This window comes from Cynocephalus volans, chromosome 5 (genome assembly GCF_027409185.1).
Source record: "Cynocephalus volans isolate mCynVol1 chromosome 5, mCynVol1.pri, whole genome shotgun sequence".
NCBI lineage: Eukaryota > Metazoa > Chordata > Mammalia > Dermoptera > Cynocephalidae > Cynocephalus > Cynocephalus volans.
The window spans coordinates 136,544,486-136,570,571 of record NC_084464.1 but is presented as its reverse complement, the minus strand read 5'-3'; the positions used below and the strand labels follow the sequence as shown (position 1 = coordinate 136,570,571).

General features: G+C 39.7%; 1 protein-coding gene across 1 annotated transcript in view; it reads right to left on the bottom strand.

The window, feature by feature from the left end:
* The window catches only part of PDE7B (phosphodiesterase 7B), a 303,303-nt gene that overhangs the window by 6,109 nt on the left and 271,108 nt on the right, over window positions 1-26,086 (bottom strand). Inside the window, exons 7-12 of the mRNA XM_063096619.1 lie at window positions 25,121-25,221; window positions 23,542-23,673; window positions 10,660-10,751; window positions 7,616-7,760; window positions 5,585-5,681; window positions 1,284-1,364 (exon numbers count right to left, since the gene is read on the bottom strand). Coding sequence (XP_062952689.1) covers window positions 1,284-1,364; window positions 5,585-5,681; window positions 7,616-7,760; window positions 10,660-10,751; window positions 23,542-23,673; window positions 25,121-25,221 — 648 coding nt within the window. The remainder of the gene's footprint in view (window positions 1-1,283; window positions 1,365-5,584; window positions 5,682-7,615; window positions 7,761-10,659; window positions 10,752-23,541; window positions 23,674-25,120; window positions 25,222-26,086) is intronic.

The following is a 26,086-nucleotide window of genomic DNA, read 5'->3' as shown; positions in this document are numbered from 1 at the left end:
CCCCGCTCCAGCAATTCTAAATTGTCAGCTGCCCTGGGTTTTATGTTTTATACCCACTCCTCCACTTCTGGGTGGAGGAATCAGTTTAATTGTGAAAACAATATAACAATATTAACAATTTGGAAAAAATGAATGCCCAACGATCTCATAATTCCAACACACCTATTTTAATATTTGTATATTCCATTCAAATCTTTGCAGCTAGATTTATCTTGTTCTTACTTCCTGAAGACGACTCTATGATTCTTTTGTGGGGCTGTGGATTACATTTGACCCTCAGTGATTGTGAGCATACCATTCTAACTTGCTCTGGTTTTCTTAATGTTCAGCTTATATTTTCAGATGTCCCCTTGTCCCCCAATGTCCAGGCATTAAACTTTGAACCTTGCAGAGGTTTATAGCACTGTGAGTGCATTCAGCTGTTTGAGGTCTGTGGGAACAGGTAAAAAATATGAACTGGTACATGTCAGGGCCAGAGCTTATAAGGAAAAGAGTTAAAGTTCTGAGTTTGGTCTCAATAGTAGGGCACTGCAAGGAAAAGAAAGGCTTGCTTTAAATGTAGATGGAACTGGTGAAGTGTTTTAAGGTTTGATAGAAATTCTTATGGAGCAAAAAATATTTCCTCTACTAAACTGCCTAAAATGACCAGTTTGATTTGCTTAATGATCTTATGCATAACTCGATTAGAAAGTGATAATTATTTTGGATACACTGACATCACACTTTAGTAGTTTACCACAAGTGACACTTGAAAGAGGGTGTGGTTTTAAGAGAGTAAGACTGAAAATAAGTTTTGAAGTTGGGAATAGAGAGAGACCCCAGGCCACAATGAAACACCTTAGCTCGCAGGACTTAAGCCTGGGGACTGGGCCCTTGAGAGTGAGTGTTAGGAATAACAGGTAGGGGTGACCCAAATTGAAAGGGCCTTAAAGACTGATTCTGCTAACTTCCTACCCTTCAAGCCCTAAAGAGAGTGTGAATAGTTAATTCTTGTTACTTTTCTTCTATTTTATTTGGTTTTCACTCTATTCTAAGCTACAAAGTTAACACAGGTTAGTTAAAGGCCTATAATAAAGTTTTATCCTATTATTCATAATTTCCCCATTGATAATTACCTATAGATTAGTCATGATTAAAGTATTTGATTGGACTCAGCCATTCAAAGGGACATTGATTAAACCTCCAGAGCCGATCATTTGAAAGCTGTAGATATTCTTTTCCTTATGATTGCTGTCAGAGGTGCCCAAACTACTCATTTAAAATTGATGTTGAATGCAACTCACCAATTTGTATACTAGGGATTGAATCTTTCTGTTGATTACAAAGAGGACTGATTTCCAGTTCAAATTTCTGTTCAAGGTCACCTAAGAAGAAAGAAGAAACACACTGGTAATTTAGAATTTATAAAATGTGTCAATAGTTTTAATGACCTAATTGGAAGAAAATAGTCTAGGAATTACTATTCCCTGCCTTGTTATGGTTAGGAATCCTTTAGGCACTGGCTTGCTCTGCTTTGCTCTGGTAGCTCCCATGAAAATTAAAAATATCAGAGTGTCAATGACCATTTATAATAAACTCATTGTAAACAGTTGTGCTCTGGCACTAAACTTTTGGACAAGATCCACAAAAAAAAAAAAAAGGAAAACAACTACTGAGCAATTTCCTAACATGAGATGGAAGTCCTGGTTTCAAGTTACAAGTTAAGAAAATAGGTTTTATCCACCCCCCTCCCTGTTTTCACGCTGCCTGACCCTAGTCTGGTTTCACCTGAAAATTAATCACAAATAAGCATCTGTTATCTTTCATTCTAACTCCTTAGAATTTTACCTAATGTAACCGAAGATTAAAAAAAAGTAAAGGTCAGAAAGATATTTCTTTTTACGCCTTTGTCAGCTAGCAGGCCAAAGGAGAAATGCACCATGCAAAGCTCTATCAAAATACTTTATCAGTCCTTCTTGAGGGTGAAAAATTGTGGGTCATTTTTGTGTTGGAAAAAACAATCTGACTAATGTGTGGAAAGCTGGTCCTCAGACACATTAGCGGGGTTCACAGTTGTGCATCTACTGCCCTAAGCAAGAGGAGATAAAAATGTAACATTGATATAGTGCTTACTGTGGGCCAGGCACTGGTTTAAGTATCTTACATGTTAATTTAATCCTCATAACAACCTCCATATAATACCCATTTTACAGATTCCCCATTTTACAGGGAAGGTAAGTACGTTGACCCAAGGTCACACTGCTAGTAAGGAAGGGCCTGGATTCCAACCTTGAAAGTGTGGCTTCAGAGTGTCTGCACTCAACCACTGAGCTAGAACCCTGGAGAGGCCCCTTTTCTATCATTTTTTCTAAGATGGTAGCCAGGTGTTCTGTGACCTCTGTGCCCTGGGGATTCTCAAGACTGACACACGGAAATCACTCTGGCTTACCCTGAGGAGTTCAGGGAAGCTTCCCCACACCGGCTCTTCACCTCCAGGTGAGCATGTCCTTCTGAGGGCACCACTTAATAGTAAAATAAATTCTCCTGAAGCCAGTCCCATTCCTCACCTCCACATTTCTGTTAATGGTGATTTTTCAGTCCAGCTTGACACTTCAGGGGAGTCATCTTTGATTCCTCCCTTCCCTTCACCCTCTATGGCCAGGCATCAAATCCTGTTTATTCCTCTCTTAGAATTCCTTATTTCCCCTCTTTCACTCTGCCTGACCCTACTGTGGTTTCTTAATGACTCATTCTTAGTTTTTGCTTCTTAGCTAGTTTTCTTCCTCCAGTCTTTCTTCCACTTCAACGCTATGTGTTGCCCTAAATGCACTTTCTAAGATGATTCCTGTTGTCGTGTTCTCTACATTAGCCTGGTGTGCAGGGGCCTCCACAGTCCTCTCATTCTTACCTTCTATGAGGCCAAGCTGGTCACCGAGGCAGGAGGACGTCCCCACCTCAGTGCTTTTCCATTCCCCTTTATCTAGACCAGTATTGTCCAATAGGACTTTCTGCAACGATGGAAACTCTGCACTGCACACTATGGTAGGCCCAGGGAATATGACCTATAAAACTGAGGAACTAAAATTTTAATTTTGTTCAATTTAAATTTAACTAGCTACATGTGCCTTGTGTATTGAAAGTGTAGATCAGTACACATCCTTCAATACCCAGCTCAGATTCTACCTTCCTCAGCACTAGATCTTTTCCTATAACCTCTATCATTAGAGTTCTTCCAACTAGATCTCTTATTTATTCATTTACTCAACAGGCATTTATAAAGCACTTGCATGTTTCAGACACTTTGCTAACCAGTGTAGAGAACACAAAGAGGGAAATCACAGTTTCTCCCCTCCAGGAACTTATTAGTATTTTGAGGGTACAAAACATAAACTAAGTATCCTTCGTAACATCCCCAGTGGGGCTCTGTACATAGGAAAATCACAGTTTTGCTGAGCATTAGACAGGGCTGAAAGCAGAGGTTCAATAAAAGCTTCTGGGAAACTAGGTTGAAGGGGAAGATATCAATCTCTAGTCACAACAGGACACAGATTCTACTTTCTTAAGGTTTCAAGGAGGGGAGAAGGGAGGTGCATGATGTTTGGAATTTTAATCTCTGCTCTGAGAATGTAATGGTTTTTCTAATTCATGGGGTTTCATGTATCCCCCCCCCCCCGTGTCCTCAACCTTGATTTTAAGGGTTTTCCTTTGCTCAGCATCATGAATCATATGAGAGATACTTTGTCCAGGACTGTCAGCAGTCTGTGGAGGCCTGCCTGCCAGGAGCAGGCTGGAACGAGCCAGGATTTGAGTCCAAATCCTAAACTGAACACCAGAATAAGATCAATCAAAATGATACAAGTCATTCTTATAGAATTAAAAAGAAATTCCGTATGGAGGACCGGCATTTTGGATGACCTGAGATTTGGGTCTTTTCCTCTCAAAACAGGCAGAACTGCTAGACCACAAAGCTACTAAGTAAAAAGGACCCGATCTGCTTTCTCTGCTCCCCCTCCTCTGCCAGGAGACATGCAGAGCAAAGCGTGAACGCCCACTTTTAGTGATCCGAGTTTCAAATGTTCCTTCCATCTTATAATGCTGCATGTACATAGATTATTAGGACAACACCTGCTTTTACAAAGAGCTCTTGTAGGTCACCTTTCTTGGTTGATGCTATTTACTCCACTTAGTTAACTACTTCGACTTACCAACTCTATCGGCCTTACTATCTGCCCAAGTGATATGGTCCCTCCCCCAAGTTGCTCAGACTCCAAATAAGGTGCAAGATGAGCAAATGAAAGGGCTAAACTGCAATCAATGCCGACAGTAGCACATGAGTGAGTCAAAACCAAGCAGGATGGAGCAGAATCTTTTCTTTATCCCATTGTCTGATTTCCAAGGGTGGAGATCCTCACCCCCTCTCGCTGTGTTATTTCAATATTTTATAAATCCCACAGTAATGAAAGTATTTATCATATCTAATCTAAAACCTCCTTGCTCCAATTTTATCGTATTTCCTTTTCTTTCGCCCTCAGTGGAGATTTTATATTATGGACAACTAGAACTGATCTTTTGATTTCTAGCCACTCAAACTCAGTTCAAATGAAAATCGCAGAGGTGTAGGAGCTATGGGAGGCCTTTCATCCCGAGAGGAAGAGGTGGTCAGCAGGGCCTTCTGGCCCCACATGAACTGAACTGATTCCTCTTTGTCTCTGTCTTTGGGGCCCTGATGATGTCACTGACACGTCTTTCAATGAAGTCGTCTCCAAAAGGCGCACTGTGGCTACTTGAGCTCCCCACAGAGCTGGTATGTGGGACACTTCAAGCTTTATTTGTTCTCAGCCTCTCAAACTTGATCCTGCCACCACCATGAGGGCACTGCTGATGCCTGAACAAACATCCTGAACACTGAAACCAAGCCTGAAGAAACAAGCCTGTGTTTAAAGGCCCATGTCCCACCCAGTGTCCAGATCCTGCCTGCTCATTCGTTGCCTTATTTCTCAATGAGGTTAATCTTTTAAAAATCGTACCCTAACTCAGCCCATTTGCTTTGTCACAGCGAAATCCTTCTGCCTCGCTGTTGAAACTATGTTTGAAAGGATGAACTCAATTTTTGGTCAGCTGTGCTGTATTTCATTATTAAGTTTCTTTAGGAAAGTGAAGAAAAGACTACAGAAGGAGTCTAAGTCCTCTGTCAGAGAGGAAAACATTGGCCCCAAACGGCACTGAGCCTTTAGGCTGTGCTCAGCTCATTAAAATGAAGGTCAGAGTAAAAATTAAATTGTCCTTCATGTTCTTGTATCCATAGAAGAAAGCCCTGTGTGTGTGTGTGTGTGTGTGTGTGTGTGTGTGTGTGTGTGTGTATCTTGCTTTCCCTCATTTTCATTGTGCCCATTACTACCTGCCTCCATAGTAATTCAACGTTATTTATTTTTAAGTTTTTCCAAAAAAGGATTGGATGGTTTGCAATAGAGTTAAAAAGAAGAGAAAGGTTAGTAAGAGTTGATGAAAGAACAAATGTCACGATAGATTTGCCACTGCCTGTTTGATTAGGGGAAATGCCCGAAAGAAGGGGCAACGGAATCCCAGCTGTGGCTTCACTACTAACCTTGCCTGTAGAATTCTTCACAGACCCTCTCACTCCACTGCTTGCTCATCTCCCAGATTCTACAAGGATTGCAAATGTCAGCACACTTCAAGGCGATCTGAGAAATGACAGGGCAGGGAGAGACTGTCAGAGCAGGATCCTTCAGTTGCAAATGCACCCCAGGCCAGAGGGGTTGTCAACCCTCCAGTCTGCTTCATCGTACCAGACCCATGAGGGCAGAGGCCTCCCTGGCATGCCTCTTCAGGGAACAACACTTATTCACCACTGCACACAACCTTCATTCAGAACTCCCACATTATAGCAGTGAGAAGTAGGGAAGAGCCCCAGTGCAAGGACACGGAGCTTTCTGGATGAGACTCGGGATGGACAAGCCAGGGAAAGCCACAACCTGGCTCCTTCTGTTGCCCCACCCCTCGCAGGCAGGGAGGTTGCTGCGACCCCAGCCAGGCTCAGTGAGATCATCTGGACCTCACTCACATGGCAGCCACATTGACCAACACCATACATCACTTAAATTAGATGTGTTTGCATTTATGTGCCTGCGTGTGTGTGAGTTAGGAAGCTCAGACTGCCAACCAGGGAGCTAAGTCATATTGAGCCTTGGAATGTTTTGTTTGCACAGTAAAATCAGGGCCTTCTTGGCTTGCCTTACACTGGTCTAGATGTTGGACGCCAGCTTTTGCCAGTGATGACGGCCCTAGGAGGGATATCTTGAATTGCCAGAGAAGTAGATTCTCCCTTTTAACCATCAGCTGCCAGGAGACTGCTATCAAGAGACCTGTGCACCAGCAATGTTGATTATTTTGACCCCGTTCTTTGGGATCACAGAACAGCTGCAGTGTTGGAGTCTGGCAGAGCTTTGGATCTTATTAAGATACAAATTTGACTGTTTATATCTATTTCCTGGTTAATGGGACGTGGGCACCAGTACAAGTTAGAGTAGACAAGGGGCAGCGGTCTCCTCTAGGTTCTTCCCTTTAGATTCATTTGAGTTAGCAAGCCTTCCTTTTACAATGCCTGGGGCCAAATCTTGCAGCTACTCGCAACTTGTCTTGAGTCACTTAAATCAGACACTGGGTTGATCTTTGCGGCACTCAGGGACTAGAAGATTAGTTTGGGAAGAAAGAAGATGGGAGGCACAGTTGTACAGCTGGGGGTAGAGTAATTCCTGTCAAGGAAGAAGCACAAGGAAGAAGAAACAGAATGTACAGTGCAGTCTCCCATATGTAGCTCCATGTCCCTGGTTGAACTTGGTCTATCTAGATGAGTCCAGAGTCCATCCATTCAGTCTTTTGTGCCAAAGGAAAGAAGGGAGACAAGAAAAAGTGGAAGAACAGGAAGGCCCTGGTTTCGATGCCAGGTTAGACTCCTACTTATGAGATCCACTCTGCCCCTCACTCTCACGCCACAAATGGCTTCTTGACATGGAGTAAAGCAGAAAGGGCAGGGCTTGATCTGATTCATTTCAACTCAATTCAACTTTAAATAATTTATGTATTGTTACCTAAAAATGGCAAGACAATGTGAACATGATTGCGCCTCAGATAAAAATAGGAGTTTAGGTAGTAAAAGGAATAAAACAAAACCTATCAGATTAAATAGGTGGTAGGTAAATGAAGTCTACTGGTTTTCCAATTTTTGTTTTTACAGTAGTTAACTTAATATACTTTTCTGTTGCAGAAACAGTTTTGTGAGATCGCACAGGTGTCACAGTGGTCAATTTTATACCGAGCCACAAAATGTGGTAGACACATGCTGCGTGCAACTGCCCAGTGGGGCTACTCTGTGGTAAAGCAGTTACCAAACAAGGAAAAATGAGATATTATCAACCTATTGACACGGAACCCGGATATTGCTTGCTTGGAAACCACTTAAAAATTTCATGTGTCTCAAAGCTCTTAATAAAGTAGGTCACTGTTCTAACTTATACCATGGAAGATAACTTCTCTCAAATGTGCTAAAATTATTGATCACATCTCTCAGTGTTTTTACTAATCAAGGATAATGGCTTTTGTTGTTGTCTTTGTTTACCTGAAGCATAAAGTGCCTGTCATGTGCATCCTCCAGTCGTAAATCTTTATTGTGGAGGTGAGCTTTCAATCTGGTCAAAAATTCATTCTGCCTGTTGATGTCTGTGGCCAAGATCAAGGAGCCCAGCTGCTGTTCGATATCCTGTCTGCATGCACGAGAATGAAAGAGAAAAAACACACAAAGCAAATCCCTTTGAGGAGGATGATCGATGCTCTCATCATCGGGTGGTTTGTAATCTCATTTCTGTCTTTGATTGTGTTTATTGTGCTGGGTCTCAGTCCCTCACAGCCCGAGAGCAGGTCTCTCGCCCACCATCGGTTCTGCCCTAGGACAGTAAGCATGCCAAGAGCTGTAGAGAGTGACTGAAACCTCCGGTGAGCGAGGTTGTGGTAGTTTATACATTCCCATGGCTCCTATGGGGGGAGAAACTAAAAGCCAAATAGAAGTGCATGCTTTAAGGAGGACACAAGAAGACTTGCAGAATCACGGGAGTTTGGGTTGTGCTTTTACAGAGTTCAAACCAGTTCAAAGATCAAGATTGCATGGAAGAGAAAATGGCATATTTTAAATGCTGTTCCGTTATCAGTTACTTGTTGTAAATATCTCCTCTCACTCTGTGGCTTTTCTTTCCATTTTCCTTATGATGTCTTTTGATGAAAGTGGGTCTTAATTTTTGATGTAGCTTAATATATAAATTTTTTATTTATCGTTAGTTTTTTTCCCTCCTATTTAAGAAACTTCCTAATTCTGATGAAAAAAAAAATTCTCTACATTATATTCTAAAAAAACTTTATAGTTTCACCACTTACATGTTTTTGTTTTTAAGCCATACATACATCTTTAATGCACTCTGAACATTGAAACAGGAAATTCACAAAAGAAAATACTAAATACCCCTAAAACATGAAGTGATATTAAATATTTTTAGTATAACAAAAAGCAAATTAAAAGAGCTATGCGATACTATTTTCCCATTTTTGTTGGTGAGGATTAAAATTAACTGCTAAATAATTTGCTGAATGAATGTATGATTGTAATAGTTAATGCTGTTGATGGTTTGGGGAAGATAGTCTCTCCCTCATTCTCTGTTAGTGGGAGTGTAAATTAATATGAGGGTACTTCAGAAAATTCGTGGAAAAATAGAATTAAAAGATAATACAAATCTTTCCATGAACTTTTTGAAGTACCCTTGTACATTTTGGCACTTTAATGTCATGTAGTCAATAAAATAATTTCAACTCAAATAACAAGTTTAATAATATGGAAAAAAAAAGCCTTTAGAGAAAGTGAAAAATATAGGTTATAAATGGTAAAATAAGTTCTCCATTTTGTTAAAATATGGTTGTATTGAAAAAAAGGCTAAAAAGAGCTATACCAGCGGGGTTGACATGAACTGTTCCTGGATAGCAGGAGTCCCGGTAATTTCAGTGTTCTTCTTATCAGGTTGAACCATGTGAAATGAACGATATTCTACTGTTTTAGAGCCTCAAACGTAGCAACTTTATATGGTTCAAACTAATACTATTCCTTAGTTTCTACAGTTAAACTGTCTTACTTTTAAAATTAGAAAATGACTTTAAAGCATTTACATGAGAATAGAAGGAATAATAATGATGGTTATGACAATCACTTTTGTTATAAATCCTTTCACGTAGACGCGTATCATTGCATAACAATTATTCTTCTAGCAAAAGCAATTTATAACACTGTGTCTCACAAAGACACATAAAAAATATGGTATTTTTATTTGGAATCCCTAGAGATGAGTAGGAGTATTTTGGGACATGAATATTAATTGAGCAACAAGGGGGATTAATGCGGGTTTTCACAGGCACAAGGCTGGTCACCCTAAGGGTCTCTCACTCCCTTTTCCCTTTCATTCTGTTCTTTTCTGGCCTCACTCTTTCCTTGTTGTCTCCTTTTTTCTTTCTTTATCTGTCCCTTTCACTTACCTCCTTTTTTCTCCCCTTCTTGCTTGATTTCTTGCTCTAGTGTTTACTTCTTTTTGCATTTAATTCTTGTAATCTTTGCAATTTATTATTCTAGTAAAAGGCACAAATTTTCATTCCCTGCACAAGGACTGGTTTTATTTAGTTCCATGGGATAAAAAGTTATCAGAACTGAAGTTTCTCCTGCAAATTCCACACTACTCCTTTGGGTGCTAGGAAAAAACATGAGATAGAATGAAAGGGCCAGGAATAAACCCATGACCCCAGAGCACACTGCTTATTCATGGAGAGACACCACTTGGTCCTTGGGTTCAGGTTATATGCCTGTCATTAAGAAGGGTATACTGTCTATTTACTCTTCTCACCTAGTTCCCTTGGGTTCTGCACATTTGCATTAAACAGATGGGAATTTGTGGTGGCCTTGGAAGACAGCTCAGCGGCTAACTTGGGGCCATGACAAAAAAAAAAAAAAAGGCAATGGCTTTGGATTTAGTAGGACTTGGCCTACATACCAGGGCTAACAAACAGTGTACCAGTAAACACGTATTTACCCTTCTGTTTGAAGTGCAAGAGACATAGGTAAGCCAATGGTGAAAAAACCGCTGGGGCTAATTTAATTACTTAACAAAAGCCATTTTAGAAAAGAATTTCTGACTTCTAATTTGCAAAGACTGGCAATTACACAACACACTTCGTTGAACTAGTTTTAAATCTAACTTGAGAACTCCTGTGTTCCTTCTTGACAAATATTTATTATTTGGGTCTACGTGGGAGGACAGTTTTGCTAACAGAAAAGACAGGAATTTGGCAAAGCAGAGAGTTGATGCTGAGGAGTGTGAAAGCTGAGAGCTGTTTATGATCTCTTTTCCTGACTTTAGGTCATAGACTGTCCAAGGCCCTTTCAAAGCACACAGAGAGATGCTGGTTTCTGGGTTGTTGTAACTGACACCAGTCTCTTCTGACAGACACCCAAGTGCAGGCAGGAAGCACAGCTGGCTGGCCTCCCATCCTCACTGAGGGGGTTCCAAGCATGCGTCCCCCTCACCCCCGATCTTTACTGTGTGCACTTCAGTGTTTCATCTCAGCAGCGCTTACGTCATTTCCTTTGGCAAGTGAGCAAGAAGCCTTGATTCTCGAAGCATGCCAATTGTAGATCGCCAGTGATGATTCTCCAGCACAGACATATTCTACAAAGAAAGAAAAATAAAAGCTGTAAGCGAGGGGGAAGTCAGATACTGATCTTTCACACTGAACACAGTGCCACGGAGGTCAGCATTTTCCCTCCAGCCAGTTTGTACCTGATGAGACAGAGGCAGACCAGGAAAGAAACACAAAATAAAATCACCACGAGGCCTATGCTCAAGGCTATCATGATAGTGGGGAGCATGATGGTGGGGAGTGGCAGGGCCCTTGCTGACCCTCCACTGCTCAGTTGAATGAGGATCTGTTTCCAGCATCGTTTATTTCTGTCTCTGCCCCTGCTTTTAATGGCTTGGCCAGGCAACACTAAATGCAGAATAAAGAAAGTGAAACAATTAAAAATAGGTAGTAATGGTTACCATGGCGTTATAGTTATAACATAACCCAAAGTTATACTACCAAACTGAACAGAGCCAGGCCTCACCACCTCTGGTCTAATCTCTGCACTGACCCTTGTTTCTTAACACTGATGAGAACCTCCTATGTCTGAACCAGGGCGGCTGATGACCAATTCAGACTCCTGAGTCCCAGTCAATGCAGTTTTGATTCAGTAGGTTTGTGGTGATTAGTTATCATGTACTCTAAAGTTTGAGAACCGCTGTCATGGAGGCAGTTCTGTCAATAACCTTTGTGACCTTCACACTGGCATTTGGCCCATACATTTATAAGTTGGAATCTACAATTAATTCCTTGTTCAGTTATCTTGATATTTCTTCCCTTGTGGGAACCTCTACTATATTCACTCTGTTCACCCTCTCCTTTGACCTTACTGTTATTTTAAATGTGCTTATTATCTGGACATTTAACTAGCCATTTAAACAATGATTATTTCTTATAATCTATTTTTCGTTCTGTTCTAATTAGCAAACATTATGGTCTTTCCAATGACTTTATGCATATAGACCCCAGGCAATCTTTTTGCTTTATTTCCTTATTTATTTATTTATTCTCCATCTTGGTTCAGGAGGGATTATACGCTTACAAATACCACAGAAGATAGCACAGATACCACAGAAGATAGCATTCATTCAAAGTGAGGGAACCCGTATGATTCTGCTTGTGTGAGGTACCTAGGGTTGTCATAATCACAGAGACAGAGAGTAGAATGGTGGTTGCTGGGAGCTGGGGGCTGGGGGGTGGGAAGTTAATTAATTGGTACATAGTTTCAGTTTTGCAAGTTGAAAAAGTTCTAGAGATGGATAGTGGTGATGGTTGCACAATATTATGAATAGACTTAATACCACTGAATTGTACACTTCAAAATGATTAAGATGGTCCGTTTTATATTATGCACATTTTACCACAATTAAAAAAAAGTGAGAGGAAAGAAGCAAGGAAAGAAGCCAGGAGTGAGGCTGAAAACCATCCCGTCATGATGGTCCCTACTACATCTGAGCCACTCACGTAATGCTCAACCTTTTCAGCAAATGAAAACAGAGAACGCCTGTGAGTGACACAATCCAGTGTCCATTAGGAAAATGCAAGTTCAAGAAAAAACTTCAACCATTCTTGGTTCTAAAACCACACAGCAATTTCTCTCCAGCTCTTTGTTACAACGAGTCTCATGAGACTGAGTGTCACGCCTGTCCTCTGTACAGGCTGTTGTGTAGCTATTCATTTCTCTCGTTGCCAGGGAGTCATTATTCTTTCCTTACCACTTGACCATGTTTGAACCAGTGATGAGATTCTGTCACTTTTATCAACTGGCCTTTAATCTTCTTTTGGGCATGAGCCACACACAACAGAAGAGAATGTTTATTAGAAAGAACATGCCAGACTAATTTGTTTTGATTGTCAAGATTTATGAGAGCAGAGAGTGACAGGTTAGTGTGATGTAACAGATGTTTAATCCTGTGATGACATTTAATTGGGTCACTCATGAGTTCATTTGCAAGACTAATTCAAATATTGTCCTCACATGAGTTTTTCTAGGGGCCAGAAAACTGCAAGAAGACCTAATGATAAATGAAACCATATCCCTGTTGAGTGGAACAGAAGTGTCTGGAGGATGGCCTTAAGCATTGTTGTTTATGCCAGTCTGACTTAACATCTTCATTAATAATCTTCCTGAAGACAGAGTAAGAGGATACTTGGGAATTTTGCTGGTAAAGCTGAATTTGGAGATGAGCCCCAGAAACATGGAAGGAAACTTATTGGGCTTGGAAACTGGCACAGAATAGAAGACAGTAGCGTACACGACTGCAAATACCCTTCTGTGGAAGAATCATGATGCATGAAAGTGTTTTGGCCAGAATTGTGTTGGAAGTAGGGGCATTCCAGTAGATTCCAGAGAGCAAGAAAAGAAGGGCAGCGTAGGGAGGCGGGCTAACATTTATTAAGTACCAACTCTGAGCCAGGTACCTCACATGACCTCATTTAAACCTCACTAACCCCTCTACTGTTTTTATCACTAACTCATAGATAATAAAAACTAGGGTTTCTGAGAGAGGCCATACTGCTGGTGAGTGGCTGAGGAAGGCTTAACCCCAGGTTTGTCAGACTCAAGACCTAAGCTCTGCACCCACCCCTGCTGCCCCCGTGGCATTTCCTCTGTGTGGCCACATCCCAGCATTCAGAAGCCAGAAATGCAGATGCTGATGAATGCCTGCAATTATAACTAATTTTGCAAAACCCAACTATAGTTGCTGCTTTAAAATTCTGTAATTGAGTGTTTTAATTAGTCGTTAGTTTCTAAACCCACACTGGAATCTTTGTACTTACCTGCAAATCTGATTTCACTGCTCAAAATCATGTAGTTGGAATATGTTACGGGTTGAGTAGCTGTAGACTGCTTTGGGAGAGGACTCATCTTTTGCTCCCCTCTAGCCCTCGTGTGCAATCAGTCTGAACCCTGCTGGTGTTTCCTCTATGGTGTCGCTTGTACACACCCCTTCCTTTCACTGAAGCAATCCTCTTTCAGTGCTTTATCATCCTTATTAACTATCTTTCCTTCAAGCCATTCCCCTTACAGCCGCCAGAATGTGCCTTGTTTATTTGACAAAATTTCCTATCATTTCCCTAATTATTGGCTGAAACATAAGCAAATATTTATTGAGCTTCTACTAATATGCCACGTGCTATGGTGAGTGCCGGGGATCCAGGGATAAATAAGACAGAACTGCTGCCTTCAAGGAGCTCACCTAACTGTGGTATAATCATGCCCTCTGCCTTTCCCCATGCCCTGCTCCAAACCCACAACGGACCCCTATCAGATAAATTAAGCCTCATATCTTAGCTCAGCATTCAGAGCTCTCTGAAAATTGTCCCAACCATCATTCTGTTCCTATATGTTTGAGATAATGCAACACATTTACCTCTCCTTTCTTACAAAGCTCTAATAGTCCAAATAAATCATGCCATATTAATAAGACTTTATTATTGACATAAGTATTAAATTATTAATGTAGGACAATGTCCTTTCTGTTTGCCACTTTCATGCTTTCCAAGGTGGTTCATTATCCTCAAACTCTTCCTTCTCTATGTTTAGTTATCAAACTACCACCTGTCTTTTAAAGTCCACTTCAAATACTCCATCCACAAAGCCACCTGGAATCATTCCAGTCAGAGGTGAACTTGAGTCCCTCTGAGTCCTATAGCTCTTTCTTCTGAATTTTTCTTTTGGCATTCCTCAAGTCCTGAGTCCTGTTGAGCTCAGTCCCACTGATGTGTGTTAGAGATATTTATGCACTTCCTTTTCTTGTTACTAGATTAAGCTGCATCTGAGCAGGAAGCTTACCTTGTTCCTTTTGTATCCAGTCAACTGTGTGCTTTGCCAGAGTTTCTATTAATTTGCTAAATAACTAAACAAATTACTTGATTCTATTGAACAAATATAATTGAGCACTTACTATGTTCCGGGCACAGTAATACATGCTTGGGTTTCATTAGTGAACAAAATAGACCAGAAACTAGTGGTGGTGGGAATGGAGAGAGAAACAGAGAACAAACAATAAACACAATAAATACTCTCATTCTGGAAAACATTGTGTAGCATATTAGAAGATAGTAAATGCATCAAAAAAAGGAAAAGTAGAGCAGAATAGTAGGAATTTAAGGGTCTTTGGGGGAAGGGCTGGTAAGGTAGTCAGGGTGTGAAGTGAGATTTCAATACAGACTTGAAGGTAGGAGGGAATTAGCCATGCAGCTATCTGGGGGAAGAGTGTTCCAGAGGGAACAGCTGGAGCAGAAGCCTCAAGGAAGGAACAAACAGCCATGAGGTCACTGTGTAGTAAGAGGGGCAGGTATGAGGACATGAAGTGAGAGAGGTAATGAGAGACCAGATCATGTATAGCCTCCCAGCTACTATAAGGATTTTCATTTAGAGAAATAAGGAGCCACTGCAGGGGTTTGGAAGAAGTAAGATGGTATGACTGATATTTAAGTAAGGTCACTTTGGCTGCTTTGTTGAAAATAGACTTTGGTGGGTTTTAGGGTAGAAGCAGGCAGAAGGCTGTCTGGGAGCAATATCAGTCATCCAGGCAAGAGCTGAAGGGGGCTTGGAGAGGGAGGTAACAGTGGAGGTGGAGAGAGGTGGCTGGTTTCTGGGTCTGCAAGGATGACTCCGGTGTTTCTGGCCCATTAACTGTGATGAGAAGGCTGCAGGTAGAGCAGGTGTAGAATTCAGTGTTGGACACGCGGAGTTTGAGATGCCACTAGACACATGGACAGTGTAGTAGAGATATCAGGTAACCAGAGTAATAATAACAACAGTCAAAGGAAAACGGAAAACAGTCACACAGCGCTGAAGTAATTCATCGGTTAGAGGGATGATGTTACGTGAAGAGAAGGATCACACCGATAAGTCACCTTGATGACCTTAGGTTTAAGATTAAGCACCGGATGTGGCAGAGACTCCTGTTGTTCATGCCCTAAACCCATTTTCCTTTCCTCCTTACTCACAGAACCTCAGTTTTTAGATGGGCTCATGGCTTTCCAGAATAAAGACAACAATTCCCAGACTTCTCTATGACTAGGATCATTTGGCTAAGTTCTGGCTCATTAAATGTAAGCAGAAATGTTGTGTGGGATTTCCAGGAAGGTCCTGCTCCTCCTCCTCCTTCTGCTTCTTTTCTTTTTCTTTTTGGTGGCTGACCAGTACAGGGAACCAAACCCTTGACCCTGGTGTCACGAGACCATGCTCTAACCAACTGAGCTAACTGGACAGCCCTCAGAAGGTTGTGGAAAGGCAACTGACTCATCTGAGAGAGGTCTTTTTGCTTTTTCCCATTCTACCTTCTCATTGTCTGGAATGCAGCAGAAGTGGCTTGCGCTCCAGCAGCTATCCTGGGCAGCGAGGACAAGTGCCACACCCTAGTGATGGTAGATTGTAGAACTGGAAGAATCCTGAGTTCCTGATGATTCTGTGAAGCTACCATGCCTGCCCTGGACTGCCAACTGCCAAATTTCTTTTATGAAGAATAAAAATAAACTTGTGTCTTAAGTTGCAAATATATCAAGTTAATTTATTGTCTTCTATATCATCCTGAAAGAGCTAATGGAAAGGCCTTTTCAATGTCTTGATTTATAATAATACTTGGTTTTTGTATAAGATGATAATAAAAAAATATGTAACTCCAAAGAAAGTGAGGAGAAATTTCCCTAATGAAGTCAGAAACACACACGCACACATGCACACGCACACACACATACAACTATCTACTTATTTCTAAGACAAACCATTGCCATCTGCTAGGAAAGCCTTTCTGTTTCTTCCAGCAGTACTGACAGCTCCTCTTCCAGCAGTCCCCCCCAGCCCCACACTTCTATCCTAGTGTCTATGACACCTTGTAATGACTTTGTTCACTGGCCTTGCTCTCATGTATCAGCAGTCTGCTCACTTACTCTTGAACAAATTTTGAAAAACTATGCTCTCCCTACACTTTTCAGAATTGATATCTCAAATTAAAAAAATCATAAATGTAAGTGGTTATAAAAGATGGAATGTTCTGCATATTTATGAATATTGGTATTTTAATATAAAATCCTTATATCACTCTTTTAAATGTATCTAAGGGAATCTAAATACCAATGGCATTTAATGTCCATTTATCATCCATTGAAAAAAACACATGGATAATTTATTCAAGTCATAAATTTTAAATCAATTCTTTTTTCTCTAGAACTTATATTTATGTTCTATTTTCCCATAGAATTTTATTTTAATGTAATATATTTTTATATGTAAAAATCTGGTATTGTCAGCTTATCATATTTCTCTGCAACAAAAATAAGTATATAAACTGAAAATTGAATTTAAATAATTTTCCTAACATCAGGCTGTAAGTATTAAATACTTTTCCATCTTGAGTTTACAGTGAAATTGTTATCAGTAACTAATTGATCAAAGCACACATATATTGCAAATTTGAAAAAAAATTATGCTTAAGGATAAAAATTTATTGGCAATGGGTCTGTTTATGAGATGGATGAGGAAGTTACGGTAACTTAATTATAGAAGACTTCCTTTAAGATTTTTAATTGTTCCTTGGGTGTTTTTATAACCGGGGCAGTCTGCAGTATGACTCTGAATGGGTAAGAGTTACACCTTTCTTCTGCAAAGTGGAAACAGGGTGACTGTGAAAGGTGAGTGGAAAAGGGGAACTGGCTTGGCTGCCCTGCAAGCGCATTCCAGGCAGGTCAGTTTAAGGACCTGGAAATGAATTCTGTTAACATTATTCATGCCTGTGTATCCCTTGGAAGTCTTCATGTATCCCATGGGCACACATACCCTATTTGAAACTGCTGCCGTCCATGACTGCTATTGAGAGCAGGGAGCATTTCTTATTCATCTTTGTCTCACAGTATGTGGCACAGTGCCACTTAAATATTTGTTGAATGGATACTGAGTAATTAATTTCCAAAACCCCAAAGTTCAGTAGCTGCAAAAGTTAGAATAAAAAGAGTCCTATTTGGATTTTTGGTCAATATTTAACAGAAGCCAGACTTGGGATCTTCTGTTGTGGCATTCTTAGACTTAGGTAAAAGCCAATGAGATTTTAAAATTATTATAGCCATTGGCTTTCTCCCACTACTCACTGACGGACAACCAGAATCAGCTAAATGATTCCAGAAATAACATATATCAGATAGCAGTTGTCAATTCCAAGAGGCAAATAAGAAGATCATTATATGAAGGTACTTTAAAAGGTTCATGGAAGGCTTCACGTTATTTTTCAATTCTGTATTTCCACGAACCTTTTGAAGTACCCTTATAAAGAATTTTTTAATCATTGCTACTCATTCTGCATGATGTACCTTTAGCAAGAAAGTAACGATTAGCAGGAGTAGCTATCAAATATTCACTGAACACCAGAGCTGCACTGGATACTGAAGATACAATGATGAATGAGTTAGATGCCCAGAAACTTACTGTCTGTCGGGAATAGAGACATTTAATCAGGCAATGGCAATTTAGAGTGATAAATACTGTGACAAGGGAAGTGATAGAGGGCTGTGAAATCATATAGAAAGGGCACGTAAGATGGAGTTTTAGGGAAAAAGAAGGCTTTCAGGAGGAAGATTGTGTCGAAGTTGAGATCGAAAGGATGAACGAGTTAGAGAGGAGTCAGGGTATAGACAATATACTATATTGTAAGGAATATTTCAGTAAAATATACTACACAATAGTACCTTTGATTAAAATAAGCAGAAGGAAGAGCATGTGTGTGAAGATCTGCAAGCAATATAAACACTTTAAATCTTCCTCCCGTGTTTTATTTTTTATCTTTAGAAATTGTCACTTTCTAATAGGCAGCATATTTTACTTAGTTATTTTCTATTTTTCCTAGGAGAAATCAGCATTTTTATTCCTTTTGCTCATCTTCTGTATTCCCAGCACGTGGCATGTATTAAGTACTCCATAAATACTTGGTGAATGAATAAAGGAATGAATGATATTTTTGGGAAACAGAAAGTCGTTCAGACCCTATGAAGCATAGAAGCCCGGGAGAGTAATGCTGGGAAGGGAGGTTGGAAGGTAGAGATGGGGAGAGATCAGAACAGGGCTTGTAGCCTGTTGTAAGCCATTTGGTGTTAATCCTGAGGATCAGTGGGGTTTTGAGCAAAAACTCATGTGGTCAGATTTGAGTTTCAGGAAACTCCTTCTGGTTGCACAGTGGGGAAAAGGTGGAAACCAGGCAAGGCTGAGTGTATGTAGATGAGAAGGTTGCGATGCAGGTGCCCTGAACTACGGGAGAGGCAAGGGCTGGTGAGCAGGCTTGAACGAACTGGTCTTTCTGAGTGGAGTGCCAGAGGTGAGGATGCTCTGTCCTTCCTAGCAGGGAAGCAGCTCAATGACCAGGATCAGCAAAATAAATTTAAAAAGTCAGAAAGAAAAAAAAATTATATATATATATATATAAAATAAAATAAAATAAAAAATACATAAAATTAAAAAATATAAAGATATAAAATAAAATAAGTAAATAAATCCACCAAAGGTAGATTGAGAAAAAGAAGAAAACCACCAGAAATGGTCACGGAGATCTGAACATACGATGATATGATATCCTTTAAAATCCCAGCCTGTTGTAGAATACCACATGAGGTACCACATCTGTCTGCATTTAAGAAGCATTGGTTCAGCAATCTCACATTTCCATAACAACAACGTGTTCTAGTGTCTCAAACTCTTTATACTTGGGAGTTTGAAGAATAATCTTCATTTTAAAGTTGAAAGAGTAAACATCCTCCTTTGTGGCAACAAACCTATTAGAATTTTAATTGGGAAGAAACAAAACATGTAAAAATTTTAAGGCAGAACCTTTACTCCTCCTTTTGTCTGAATTATCAAGTATTATCTACCCTAAGAACAAAAAAATCCCTTTGTTTGCTAATAACAACACACCTGGCATTTAATAAACCACGAGCACACGTTTTCAAGTGAAATCAAGAGGCTATTTGTCAATGAGAATCTGGCAGAGCAGAATTGCTATCACACGAGGCAACTGTAAGCTGTTTCCCCCCTACTTGTTGGACACTTTCTTTGATTAAAATACTTCAAATGATGTTCATAAACCAAGTCTGATGTACAACAGGAATCAGAGTTAATTACACCTTTGAAATCCAGAGGATATAGGCAGAAAAACAACAGGAACATAGTCTGTTTCCATAGTCTTTTCCATTTTCAACTACTTGTGAAACAAGTGGCAAGACTAGGAGATAATGGAGCCTGCAGAGTTCTTCCCTAATAAGCTAGTGGTCTCCATGGTAACACTACAAGGGCCCCAGCCCAGGAGGTCTCAGAGGAATTGAAGCTGCCTGAGCCCTAAACAAGATTGTGGCCCTTGAAGAAATGATGGCACTGCCTTGTTCAATGCCTGTTTAAAGGTGTCTTTCTCTGATTTGATCTGCATCTGCCCAAGACTTTGACCTGAGATCAAGAAGTGTGGGTCTCCATTGCTGTCCATGGGGCCGGCTTGTGTTCAGATCGGGGCTGGCAGAAAACTTTATAACACAGGAAATCGAATTTGAGCCTTCCTTTTTAAATTTTAACACTACTTGCCCCAAACACCTTTCATACTCTAGAGACTATGAGGTTGTGTATAATCTTTGCAGATGCTTATTTGAGGAGAGGTCATAGGATGACATGGAAAGAACATTCCTCCTGGCTTTGTCAACTTTATGGTTGTGATTCAGAGACATTAACAATAAAAAGCAGTTAAAATGCTGACCCCCCCAAGTGCTTGAGATAAGTGACAAAGAAAAACGACTATGAACTTCTGTAAAACATTATAGAATGTAATAAATGTGTTTATGGAACATTTAATTATTTTTTTATTCATATAGAGTGCTCTGTCACTAGTTAATATGTAGTTGCACTCTATCAAAAATAATTAAATTTTAAATTGAACTGAAAGCAATTTTTTTTTGTAATCGTAGTAATATTGTATCTGATTTAGTTTGCTTTATATAATTGCTGGGCCCACCTTTAAATGTGCACATGTGGGGCTGGTGCGTGGAGGGACAGAAGTCAATTTTGGGTTCTGTCTCTGACAGGCTCTTTTCTCTCTCAGTCCACCCTGGAAGCCTGGACTGCTTCCAGTCTGATGAGAGAGGTGCCAGGTGGAAGTGCCTTCAATGCCTTCATGTTGAACTTGGTTGGCAGTTCAGCCCAGACAGGGGACAATGGGAGGGAACCCTCTGACCTGGCCTTCACTCCAGCTGCCCTGGCTCTCTCTTTATCTCGGGGCAGAAGCACATGCTGGGCGTTATGCAATGATCTTATTTGTTAGAACTGAAAGAGTACAGCCAACAAAAGGAGGGAGAGGAAGCCCTGTTCCATTTTATCTCATTTATAGTAAGTCTGGATTGTAGCAAAGTCACGCACAGGGTGTTCTCAAAGACACATAATTCTTGACACATCCTTTCTACGATATTCCTGTTGACCAAACGTGTGTGTGTGCGTGTTTAATTGTTGTGTATGTATGTACATATACTTTTTTCATTCATTACCATGGTTCTTATTTTCCGATTTATAATTCATTTTAAAGTTTGATGAGAGTAAGTTAGAGATCCTCTCCCTAGAAAAATGTACATAGGTACAACCTGTGAAAATTTGCACGTAGTTTCCTGAAAGCTCATTTATGTCTTAACCAATAGGGCCTTGATAGGCTAAAAGGATAAGTAATTTTTACTTTCAATATGTAAAGTCAGAATTTGCCTGATATAAGTTTCAGCTTTTATTTTAGCCAGCTCTAAGACACTGAAAGTATCTTAATGATACTATGTGGTACTGGTTTACCTCTAACACTGTCCTTAAAACTTGAAGACATGGGTCTTTACCCTCCAAGAGATCCTAAGACTGTTTGAGCAGGTGATTGATGAAGATAGTATCTTGAATGTGTTTTTTAGGTCCCAATTTCTCCCCAGAAATTATCAAAAGATCCTTCTCTTTCCTACTAGGGACCAGGCCAGACAGTTCAGATGGATAATTTAATGCCTGGAAAAAGCAATATCTCACTTCATTGTAGTAACATATTTGGATACAAAGAATAGCACAGGTACTTACTTGTTAAAGATTTTAAAAAATTGTGTCTATATGTGTATCTTTAGCTAACTCCTCAAATCCCTTTCAAACGGGGATTGTTTGCTTGGATTTTGCACATCTGAGTTTAAACAAATATTTGAGGGTAGAGATTGTGTTTTATTCATCTTTGTACTCCTAGATCCAAGTATAATAGCTGATATATACAATAAATAGTTGCTGATTAAAAATATACAAGAGTATATGTTGCATTGAAAAGGCTATAGAATTTGGCTGTTTAGAATGCTTATTTTTAATAGAAATTGAAATAAAAATTATTAAGAATTATCTGCACTTCAAAAGTTTGAGTAAAAGAATTATGTTTCTGAGAAAGTCTTTAGTATCTGAATCAGATAGATTGGAGTATCTTTTTCTGAGAATCAATTTTTGTTAATTATCAGTGAGAACTTAATTCTTTACTACTAATGAAATTCTACACTGATTTTCTTGTTTTTCTGTCTTTCTTTATCATCTGGTATATTTCTTTCTGACTTCCTGTCTTAAATGAGAATTCATTATGTGTTTTTTACATACTACGTGTCGAAGTACAATTTTATGACCTTGTTTTTTAGGTACAGATCAGTCAAAAGCAGTAGATACTCTCTTAAACTTCGTTGATATGATTTCTTTGATTATGAAAAATTAGAATTATGTATGCATTTACATTGTATGGGAATGGATCAAGCAGCCAGCCTTGTCGGTTGATTTCCTTGGTCTAATACAAGACATTTGAAAAAGTCAGAATTGACAGGAATAAAAAACCTATCTAGAGGTTCTTAGGACAGTCATTCATTTTTTCCCTAGTCAAATGTCTATGTTTTTCTCAAGCAATAAATTTAGTTCCTGAGATGGTTTAGAAAATTTAGTTTTTAATTTCTTTTTGTTTAATTGTTAGCTCATTACCAAAAGGCTTTCTTAGTCCTGTCATCCTGCCCCCTCTACATGGCTGTAACTATCCCAGCTCCAGGTGCTGTCCACCAGCCCGCGGGAGTCCAGTGCTGAAGGTACAGGCCAGGTGGACCCACACACCTTGGAATGCCAGTTCCTACCTGTGCCAAAATCTAATCAACTGGATGAAGAAAGGCTTTTCTTCATCTTCCAATTGTGCTTTATTGGAAATGAATATATCCAGAAACTGCAAAATCTTGTCTGATACAGCTGTTTTATGGGGATCTGTCAGGAATTCTTTCAGCACTCATTTTTTCCCAAAAGATCTACTAAAATGGAGATCAATGACTCCCTTTTCTGATATGATTTTGTTAATGACAACTGAAGGTATCCAAGGAACCACATTGAAAATTCTGGGAGTAATTCATTTATGATATAGAGTTTAATATCTGAAATAATATCATAGATAAGAGTGCTTCAGGCCAACCCAAATAGTTCAACATGCTGCCTGGACTATTTTATAACAACAAAAAATGCCCATTGTCTTTGATAACCTACCTCTGACTCAGAAGCCAATAGAAGTTCAGAAATGGCCCCAGAGACTCAAGTCTGAATTAGGATTGCAACTGGGAAACATCTACAGAAGCTGTGCAAGAATTGGTTTCAACTGGATATCCTTGTAAATCAGTTTTATCTCCCTTGGAGAATATGCTGGACCTATTTCAAACCCATGTTCTTTGGATGTGGTCTCCATCTTTGAGGCTGACCCTGAATGAAGGCTATCTCTAAGAGCAAGGTTTAGGCTTGAGCACAGGGCCTAAGGCAATTGACTGAACTGTGTCTGGCTCCATGTTGGGCTCCTTTACCTGATACAAGTTGGCAAGGTGGTGGTTAGTTTTGATCAGAAATGGCTGGTTCACCCCTGGGTGGTCAACATCATGTGATGCAGCAGCCAGAAGTCCAAGCATGATGTCCAGAGGTGTGAGGAAGCTGGCAAGCTGTTAAAAAATTAAATTGGGAGATTGATCAGTGTGTTTCCACACATAGGTTAGCATTTGTTTTGGCTAAATCAAACAGAATGAATCACTATGGCACTGTTCAGTCCTGTCTGCCAGACATTTACTCTCTGAAGCATTCAAAGAAGTGATATTCACATGGAATTGCAGGGAAAAAAAGAAAGGATTATGTGGAAAGTAATTGAATAAACTCAAATTGTGTAGATCATTCTGGTATCTCCCTTTTCCTACTTCTACTCTGTTCTGTTGTTGTAATGGCATTACTTGTTGGCAAAACTGCTGGGAGATTGGGAGAAGGCAGAGCCTGAAATCAGCCTTGCTCCTCGAAGAAAGCTGTAAATGATGGAAAAAGTTGAAGCCAAAGTGATGGACACATTAAAAAATCATTTTTGTATTTAAACTATCTCATATATCTTTGCCACTACTTTGAAAGAAGTGAACTGAATTGCAAAACTTGCATATTTCTTCAATGTGTAATAAATAGTGGGAGAATGTGTGATTTTTTGGTTAGCTAGGAAAACAAGCAGAAAAATGGGAATCTAATACTAATCTTAAAAGTACAACTGTATGATATATTACAACTTTCAGACTACTAAGAGATTAAAAAACAAAACCATTAATGTCTTTGGGACATCTTATAGGGATGAGGCATTTACCCAGCTTTGTCCTGAGAATGGCGGTTGGCCTCTGTATGTTTAGTGGCTGATGTTAAAGCATCTGTATATTTAGTGGGGTGTTAAAACTGATTGAATTAAGCAGTCTTGAACCATAATATCATTTTCCAAAAATCTTAAGAAAACTCATCTTGTACATTATACCAACAATATTTTCTACAGCTAAGAACTGCCTAGATTTTGCATAATAAGCATTATGATTATGTTATAATAACATAATTTTTAACTTTGGATTGGTTTATCACATCAAGGCATGCATGCTAAGAGGTCTTTGACATTCACAAGTTTTCTTGGGCTCCGAATCAGGATGTCCTGTTGGCTCAATAGCAAATGGAACTTGAGCCTTGAGGAGTTTTGATTCTATTTGTCAATCAAAAACCATGAGGTGGGAGACTTTTCCTAGTAAAGTTCAGTGCTAGTACTAGTTGTGGCAAAGGTCCAAGGCAAAACAGCTACTTCTTGAGACAGTTGAAGATATCTGAGATGTAGACTGTCACAGAGAGGGTTGTTTTTGTCCTAATGCAGCCTTGAAAATAAACAAAATATGAAAGAAAACTTCAGAAAATTCATGTCTTTTTTCATGAATATTATAAGATTTTCAGAGATGATACTGGACCTTTAATATAAATACTTTGTATTCATATTGGGAATGACCCATAACAAAGTAACTCAGATATGTTGGGTGATTTGGGGCCTTGCACATAGTTTATTTGGCATGTCCCCATGGCTGGGGAGATAGCTGGGCCTAGCCTTACCTTTGGCTCCTTCAGGTAGCAGTGCATGGCCTGGGTGACATCGGCTGCGTGAACAGCATTGTGGTATGGGTTTTGACTGTGGTAATCTTCTTGAACCATGACTAGGAGGTAAACAGTTAACTCAATCAGTTAGAACCAAAACAGGAATAGCATACTAGCTCAGACTTATTGAGGGTGCTTTTTGCTTAAAAATATCAATCCCTCCAAAATGCCTAGGAAACCTTTAAAAATGAACGTGGTCTGCAAGCTTGGCAGTTCTACTGGGCTGTTTCTAGTAGGGAGTAGGGAGAGAGCACAGGGGAGAAAGGCCAAGAGGATTTGTGAGGGCTTGGGATTTCTTGCCTCCTTCATAAATCATCCCTTTCTGGCATTCATGAAGGCTCTCCTTCACAGGAAAAATAAATATGTAAGAAGAGGACAACTTTATTTCACACTATGGTTCAATTATTTAAGTTTGCTACCATTTATATTCCATACATGAGGTTTCCTTTCAAAAAGCTCTAGTAGCACCAGAGTACTGATATCCAAAGATTGGTTTATCACTTGAATAACAAATACTGGCCAAAGCAAATCTGGGGCTTCTTCCAGCAGAAATTCAAAGTGCTGCATTAATCCACCTGAGGACTCCTTGAATTTATTTCTACCTAATTCAAGTTAAGGCCTCAACTCTCATACTCCCCCGATGTAATACAAGGCTTAGGGTAATGTTGGAATCAAATAGAGACGTAGGCTAGGCAAGTTTGGTTTGCTCCATGCAGAAGCCACTAGGCTGCTTCAGCTGACAACCAAGGCAATGCTGAGGAAGCAATACGACGGGTAGTGAAAAAGTTCATGGAAAGATTCAGATTATCTTTTAAATCTATTTTTCCATGAGCTTTTTGAAGTATGCTTGTACATTCAGTGTGTATAGAAAGTCCAGATTTGCAAGTGTGGCCATATTCTCTCAGCCCATGGATTCTGGTGTTA